At 44.0% G+C, this 8,852-nt stretch overlaps 1 protein-coding gene across 1 annotated transcript; it reads left to right on the top strand.

Moving 5' to 3' along the window:
• The first annotated feature begins 3,486 nt into the window (after positions 1-3,486).
• Positions 3,487-4,105, top strand: LOC309834237 (non-histone chromosomal protein HMG-14-like). Its single transcript, XM_082672875.1, has one exon. The coding sequence runs from the start codon at positions 3,649-3,651 to the stop codon at positions 3,952-3,954; it is 306 nt and encodes a 101-aa protein (XP_082529001.1). The 5' UTR covers positions 3,487-3,648; the 3' UTR covers positions 3,955-4,105.
• The last annotated feature ends 4,747 nt before the right edge of the window (positions 4,106-8,852 follow it).

The following is an 8,852-nucleotide window of genomic DNA, read 5'->3' as shown; positions in this document are numbered from 1 at the left end:
GTTATTAGTAGCTTTTAGACACATATATACATGCGCGCGCACACACACACACACACACACACACACACACACACACACACACACACACACACACACACACACACTGAAAATCTAGGGCATCAAGAGCCATTTTTGCTAGTAAGATCCAAAGAAAAGACATGTATTTTGGGATCAATCTGTGGGACATCAGGAGGATGCTTGTGGCCTACCAGTTGGCTATGGTCCATACCTTGAAATTCATCACTGCTTAGGTGGTTGGCTTGGCTTTTTGACTCAGCTTCTCAAGATGCTGGATCACTAGTCCTGTTTCATCCTTTGCCGCTACATGCACATCCCGACCTTGTGCCCTGGCCAGCACTCCAGTGCTCCCTGGCCTGGACCTCCAAATTCCTAGTCTCTCACTAGAGTCCCTCTCTGGGAAGGAGAATCAGATGTTACCCAGTAACTGGACAGACTCCCTGTTACCCCCTTGCAGTATCTGTGATGTCATAATGGGAGGCCTTGAGTGACACATGGTGAAGGCGAGTCAGAAGACCTGCTCACAAGCCACCTCTGCCTTGGCAGCTGTTTGACAGCAGGTGAGTTACCTCACTTCTCAGCGTAGAGTTCTCCTCTACAAAATGGAAATAATAATACCAACCTCATAGATTTCTTGTGAAGATCAAATGGAATAATGTAAGTGATAAAGCATGGTAAAGTATAAATACATTTATAAAAGTAATACGTGTTATTGTTGCAGAGAGGTAATATTCATGCAAGCATCTAGATTGTTCTTTTTACAAACTATGATATTAGAATGCTATGATGTATAAGAATGATAAACAATACAGACTGTCTGTCAAGCATGAAGGTCAAATGCAAGGATCTCACAGACGGAAGACACTATTGAGAAGGAATACGAATTCCTGATTCCACAATCCTGAGACATGTTATAAGGAGAAGTAAATCTCTCAATGGTCCTGAATCTCCCCCTCCCTCTTTTTTCCCCCTTCTCAAGGCTTGGAGAGCAGGACTTAATTCAGAGTAATTCCAAGCATCAGAAATGTAGGTTTTTTCCCCTCCATCCCAGTCCCTGGGAGGACAGCGGCTGAAGAATGCCAGGAATTTTTCCCTCCACCCAGTCAGGAATGTGTCCTGCTTGAGGTGCTTAGCAGGAATGTGAGGGCTGCCAGATAAGACCCACAGCCGTGGTTGTGGGCCTGGGGCAGGGGAGGGAGCTCTCCTCCACCAACGAGGCCTTCCTCAAGAGCCCCCAGAGGCTGCTCTCTGGGTAACAGCAGAGACCAGAGCCAGTGTTGCAGGACTAACCTCTGCAGACAGTGAGTGAAGAGGCAGCTTAGCCAGATGTTCAAAACAAAGACATAGCAATGTTTTCGGTCTCTGGAGGAAGCACTGTCTTTGGGATCAACACAGACGTGGGCTGGACTGCAGACTGTCACTTACCAGTTAGCTGCGTGACCTGGGTTAGCTACTCTGTGAGCTTGGCTTTCCCCACTATAAAATGCAAATACTACTACTACCTACCTCTTATGGTTGTGAGGAGGATTGAATAAAATAGTGTATATAAAACACTTAGCATAGCTATAAAGCCTATTTTTACATGCCTAGCTTTTAAACAGTCTCAGTGCCCTGCATATATTCAGTGGCACAGTATACAGTGTGTTTTCATATTTGTTACTTCTTTTTAATTGCATTAAGCAATAGTGTGAACTTGAGTACCCTGGGGATGATTGGTAGATACATACATTTTTTTTTTTTTTTTTTTGCGGTACCCGGGCCTCTCACTATTGTGGCCTCTCCTGTTGTGGAGCACAGGCTCCAGACGCGTAGGCTCAGCAGCCATGGGTCACGGGCCCAGCTGCTCCACGGCATGTGGGATCTTCCCGTACCGGGGCACGAACCTGTGTCCCTTGCATCAGCAGGCGGACTCTCAACCACTGAGCCACCAGGGAAGCCCTATACATCTTTCAAAACAAGTAATGGAGTGTCTGTCATCTTTGGCAGTTATCACAGGCCTGGTCTTAGCTCTTGTCCACACCCTACCCGTATCCCAGTTTTTTCAGTGAGTTTCCAGTCAGTTCCAGTCAGGAGAAAGCTGCCTCCTCCCCCTCCTCTCCCTCCCCCTCCCCCCACCCCCGCCTTCCCATCTCCCGGAACACACTGATATATTGGACCAGAGTAGCTGCTGCTCTCATCCAGCTTCCTATGGGAGCTTGGAAGAAGCTGTTGTTGGAGGTCAAAGAGAAGCTCAGAAGCTTTAAGGATTCTGTTAGGTAGGCTTGCCCTTGAGCGGCTCCTGGGGCAGCCAGACTGCCTACCTGATCCCCTTATGCCTGGGTCTCAAAGTTTAACCTATGTTGGAGAAGGTCTGCCCTGCCCCAGGTCCCTAGCAGGCTTCTCTGCCTTTCACTTTGCTTCTGCCAGCTTTTCTGAAAGCCAGGTCAGGAAGGCAAGACTTAGTCCCTGCCTTGTTCAGAGAGGAACTCCTGGAACAATGTGGTTCTGCAAGCTGCCCCTGACCTTGGTGTTCCTGAAGCCATGGCACGGCTCCACTTCCCCAGGTCCCAAATCTTGATGCCTACAGTTACAATGGATCTGTTGTGTCCTTTCACAGACTTGATCTTGGATTTTCAGTCTCCACCTGGCACAGTGGAGATGAGGATGGCAGCTCTGACCTATTTCCTGTAGTCTCTGTGGGCTTCCTGACAGTTCTTTCTTCCCGGGGCTTGGTTCTCTTTAATATCAGCCATGCACTCTGGACATAGAATCCCATGTCCAGATGGGAGCAAATGTACCTCTCCACTGATTGCCTTAATGCTTCCAGGCTGGTTCTTGCATAATGTCATCCACCCCTCACTCCATGAATCTCAGAGAAACTTCAATCTTTATTGGTAGTAAATATTTTCTGGGAAACACATGTAAGACTATTGCTTTATTGACCTTCTTGAATTCTTAAGGGCATGGCCTAAGGCAAGCTGGGACCACAGCTTTCCGAATTGGCAGGTAGGCTAGTGAGCAAGGGCCAGGCAATGGCCTGTGAGAGGGACACAGGATGGGGTTTGGAGACACTGTCCTACGTGAGAGTTTGGATCAGGGACAAGGGTCAAAGGCAGACTCTAAAGGATGTAGCCAGCTCTGTTATGGTTATGGCCTTTGTTGGTGCCAGGTAGGAGATATTCCAAGGTATGATTAGACAGGAGGTAAGGGAATAGAAGGCTGCCTACATGTGGCCAAGCTCTAGAAGGCTCATTTATTAGAGCAGGATCCAGGTCCTGGGAAGGATGGATGGCTAAAGAGAGATGGAAAACCAGGGCCCTAGTCACTAGCTAAGGTTCAGAGCCATGTCAGGCATTTAACGACTTCTTTAAAACATCTTACAGGCGGTGGGCCCAGCAGCCAATGGGCGGGGGCGGTGGGGGGGCGGCCCGGACGACGGGGAGGGGGAGCCCGCGGCTGGTGGACACGGTGGGGAGAGGAGGCGGGGGGTCTCCCAATCCGGTTCCATCCGGTTCTCCCACCGCCCCCGCCGCGGGTCCCAGCAGCTCGGGCGGCGGCAGGAGCGGCAGAGGCCAGGCAGACCAGCTTCGCGAAGGCTCTCGGCGCGCCGCGGCCCGCAGGCACCCGGCACGCGCCCGCCCAGCCGCCACGATGCCCAAGAGGAAGGTGAGCTCCGCCGAGGGGGCGGCGAAGGAGGAGCCCAAGAGGAGATCGGCGAGGTTGTCAGCTAAACCGGCTCCTCCAAAAGTGGAAACGAAGCCAAAAAAGGCGCCAGGAAAGGATAAATATTCCAACAAAAAAGCGCAAACAAAAGGGAAAAGGGGAGCAAAGGGAAAACAGGCTGAAGTGGCTAACCAAGAGACTAAAGAAGACTCACCTTCAGAAAATGGAGAAACTAAAAATGAGGAGAGCCCAGCTTCTGATGAAGCAGGAGAGAAAGAAGCCAAGTCTGATTAAAATCACACACCTGGTCCTATCAGTGGTCCCTGTTTCCCTTCTTGTACAATCCAGAGGAATATTTTTATCAACTATTTTGTAAATGCAAGTTTTTTAGTAGCTCTAGAAACATTTTTAAAAAGGAAGGAATCCCACCTCATCCCATTTTTTAAGTGTAAATGCCTTAGTTTAAGAGGTGAAGTCATTTGCTGGTTGTTTATATTTTGGTACAACCAGAAAATAGTGGGATATTCAATATGGGAGGCTTTGATTGTCTTGGGTGTAGCTTTTATATCCTGTAATACAAAGCATACTAAATGGCAGTTTGGAGTCAGTTGTGCATTTAATGTCTTAAACACTTTAAATTACTTCTCTTCCCACGTTGTTTTTGGTAGAATTGTTTCCTAAAGCAAACCACTCACCCCTTGATCTTGGCTCTCCTGGGCAGAATTTTGTGCACTCTGTAACATCTTTGGTTGTGGTAGTCCAGTTCTTCTAGTAACTGTTAATGTGCTGTCAACGATTGACAATTTGCGTATGTAGTGTATGTGATATTAAATTGTTAATTAGTGGGACTTACGATGTAACAGCATATCAATATTTGAAGATATTGGTACTTGATATCCTGTGAAGGAAAATTTGCCCCCAAATTTTAAGCTGGAAAGTCACTGGAATAACTGTTCAGAAAAGAATCACAACTACATGATTTTTAAGGTTTTTGGTACGTATGTTGAGAATTGTGTACAAATTGAAATGTCTGTGTACTGATCCTCAAAACAACCAATAAAATCTCAATTATGAAAGAAACAAACAAAACAAAACAAAAAAACATCTTACAGCATCAGGCAAATGTGTGTCCAATGCTGAAAGCCTTGAGTACCAGCCTCTATTTCTTCCCCAGATACCTTCTCCTGGTAATTTATCTATTCACCTTCCACTCATGACTGTGACTCAGTCACTGCTTCTTCTAATCTATTCAAACATTCTAACTGCTTTCAGCTTTGCTCAACACTAACTAACACCCCACTCTACCTTTTGCTTCTTATCTCTGGATATAATGCTTACCCTAGGGATGTTTCATGTGTCCAAAAACCGTTATTTTTCCCTCAAATATGCTGCTCCTCCAGTCCTCCCTGTCTCACTGGCACCATCAACCTCCATTTTCTCAAGCTAGAAACCTGAAGGAAATCATAAACTCCTTTCACGTCTCCATCTACCATGTTCATATATCACTGTAGTGGCTATCTCATGTTCCACCATGGAATAGACCTTGGGCTGTGGTGGACACCACCCGTGATTACCAATATCAAATTCTTCTTTTCTGGGCATATGAGAGACTACACTTACCATCCCAATTCCAGTTAAGTGCAGCCGTACAACTAGTTTGGTCCAGTGAAATGTGAATGAAAATTCACATATTATTTCTGGGCTAAAGTAGTGAAAAACTCTCAATTCTCTTTGCCTGAAATAGCTCTTGTCCTGTTGTGAAGGCAGAGGTCTTCTGTTGAGATGGTGAGTCACCAAATCAAAGAAGCCTATCTGAGGCATCTCAGGAGGGTGGCTGCTTTGGTGAGATGCTTGAATCTGCAGAAGATGCTGCACGACTGACAAACTTCTGCAGTAAGTCACTGAGCTGTGGGGATCATTTGTTAACTGTAGCATTATCCAGCTTATCCTAATACAATCACTAAGGCCCGCTGATTTTACCATCTCATATTCCTCTCCCCTCTAGTCCCTCTGCTGCTCTAGCTCAGGACCTCAACATTCCTACCAGAACTATTGGAAAAGCTTAAAACTTGTCTCCTTGCTTCCAGTTTGGCAACCCTCAGACTCATCCTTCCAACAGACACCAGAGTGGTCTTTGTGTAACTCAAATCCAACCATGTGTTTTCGGTTACTCCATTTCATTGGCTCCCCGTCACTGACATGACAGTATGATATGACAGATTGCTTCCCTAGCCAGCCTCATTTCCCATCTCTTGTCCCCTTACATGTTATAACCAGCAATATTTAAATGTTTGTGATTTCCAGAATAATCCATGCTTTTTCATGTGTCCATGCCTTTGCTTATGCTGTTTCATTTATCTGAGACATCTTTATACACCCTTCATCCTCTTCTTTGCCTGGCCAATTCCTTACTCTTTGAGACTAGGTTCTAATACTACATTTTCTGGGAAGCCTTCCTGTTGGATTTAACATCCCTCCTCTGTACCCCCACAGCATCATCTACATCTACAAATCATTGACTACATTATATTGCATCTCTTGATGGGTCTCCCTCCCCTTGAGAGTAAAAACTTGACTAGGTGGATGCCTGTAACGTGGTAGACGCTTAGTTATAAGAAACACTGAGGTAATGAGATTCAGGGGTAATGTGAACCCTCAGGGCTTATCCGTGGACACAGGATTCCAGGATGATGGGCTGTGAGGTAGACACAAGTATTCAGTCTGAGAGATCAGTCACTCTAGTGGGCATCCAGTTCTGGCAGGAGTAGGGGGTGAGGGTCTGACTTCATGCCAAACATAACAAATGGTGGACCTGGGGCAGGGATTGTTAACTTTCTGCCCTAGACAAGATTGGCTCAAGAACCGAAGAAACATTGCACTGAATGGGCACCATGAAGAGACACTGCTTTGAGAATCTTGGGAAGGTCGAAGCAGAGGAAAGAAGGTGGTATCTGATATAAAGTTATAAAATCATTGACACTCTTAATAGATTGGGCTTAGGCAGCAACCACACAGTTTGACCTTCTTGAATGACTGCTATAATAAATGCAGTAGTTTCTTGCCATTTCTGGTAGTTACGTTCTACAAAGTTGCTGGGAACACATTAGCAAGTATGGAACCATTGCTCCTAGGAAAAATGCAGGGTTAGGTTTCCTGAAAGCCTGTGGTCACATTTTCATCAACCAATCAATGCATAACCTTGTTTTACCTGTTTCTGTTTAAAGATACCTTATTTCTTTATTTAATATAATATGGATTCATTAACATTGAACTCTTGACCAGCAACACTAACTTAAGCCTGAACAAAGCTTACCTAACACACATATTTTGTTCTATAAGGTGCTTCTTGTGCTTAGGAAGACTGGAAAACACTTCAGCAATATACTTGGGAATCATTTTAAACAATGAAATCACCCAAAAAGCCTTTTTGAAAAAAGACCACTAAGTAGACCACCAAAAAGACACTTGTTTACAGTATGAGAACTTGACACAGTAAGGCAGAGCATTGCCTTGTTCCTCCTCAACTGGGAAAGTGCATGCCAGAGGACTCAAATTTTTCACTGCTCTGTCCATATCCACAATGACCATGAAAGTGCTGTACTGATTTTGGAGTTACAAGTAAATTTCATCAAGTAGGCAAATTTGCAAATATGGAATCCACAAATAATGAGAATCAACTATAGCTACAATTTACTGAACACCTGCCACATAGCATTGAACTAGGTGCTTCATATATACACATGTTGCCAAGTTTATCAACTTTTCACTCTTCAAATGAAATGCCTCAGAGTTAAAAATGGTGGACATATCCTGAGATCCATAGGCTATCACCAATAGAAAAAGCAGGACTTTATAATAATAATAATGTCATATAATTTTCACACCAAGCTTAAGGATGCATTTCTGGAGCTGGAAATTTATAATAGGCTGGGCTTCTGCTCCTTTTGGAAACTTCTAACTCAATAGTCTGGGCTCTTATAGAAAACTAAGAATACATTGCACACTCAGCAACAGGGATGCAAAGAATATTTCTTATAGGAAACATACCCAGCACTTAAAAGCATAATCATCTTCCCAAGCAATATGATGAGAAGCTAAAAACAGTCAAGTAAACAAAGAGACAAATATTTCTTTCAGGAATCTGAGAAGTTAGCAAGCTTTAGAACATACTGTCTTGAAGTGTCATGACTTGTGAAACGATGATCTTGTCCAATCATCTGTGCATCCACAGTCTTCTTATCTGCCGCTTGCTTTCCACTCAGATCAGTCTGGACTCTGTTCCAAAGTACATGGTGCTTATTATTCCTCCTCATCTTTACTGTTGTCACTATGTCATTCTCTTCCCAACCAAATCACCCTTGACCGGCAAGTCTCGGTTCATTCCTACGTCTTCCATTAACCTCTCTTAGACCTCCTCAGTCCTCTAGGTCTTTTTTTTCTGTGAGAGGATATGGACCACCCAAAATCTAGCTCACTTTTCAAATCAAAGTGAAACAATAATGCACACCTGTCAGGACTTAAGCAGGATAGTGTGTGAATGCCCATAGCACAGGGCCTGGAACAAGGGATATGCTCAACAATGTTGGTGTTTCTGAATCTGAATGGTGTTTTTCACTTTGGTTCATAAAAATTCACTTTTATTATTCACTTTTATCACCCCTTCTGAAGCAGATTTTATGAAGAAAAGGATAACATCACTAGAGACAAGGCAACAGCAAGAAAGAACATGTTTTGGGCCAGTGATTTCCAAATTTTGAATTTTCTGGACCAGTGTAGGAATTTTGGGAACTGACCTCAGGTTGCTTAATAGTTCCCTTTTGCCTAAAAGCTCTCTAATAACACTTTTACCTTATGTAATAATTATTACAAAATAAACATTATAAGGGCCAAAAGGTAAAAAGGACATAATATCAGAAATTTTTGTTCTGAAAATGAATGTATTCAGCTTCAGGAAAAACTCAACTCATTCATGCACCCAATTATCCTTTTGTTCATTCATTGGCCAAATATTTATTAAGTGATATGCACCAGGAATTTTTCTATATGATGAAGTACAGGGGTAAACATGACAGGGAAGTTTTCTGTATTGATGAAGCCAATTTTTTTTTTTTTTGGTATCAGAAAACAGATCTGGGAAAGCTCATGACCAACCAGTACCAATCCAGTCACTGGACCATACATTGGCTTTTAAG

The sequence above is a fragment of the Grampus griseus genome (genome assembly GCF_964374135.1).
Source record: "Grampus griseus genome assembly, chromosome: 15".
Classification (NCBI taxonomy): domain Eukaryota; kingdom Metazoa; phylum Chordata; class Mammalia; order Artiodactyla; family Delphinidae; genus Grampus; species Grampus griseus.
Note: the sequence above shows the minus strand (reverse complement) of the source record. Positions and strands in the feature narration are given on the sequence as shown.

Excerpts from the sequence above, each read along its gene's own strand:
- LOC309834237 (XM_082672875.1), top strand. The coding sequence starts at position 3,649 with ATGCCCAAGAGGAAGGTGAGCTCCGCCGAGGGGGCGGCGAAGGAGGAG.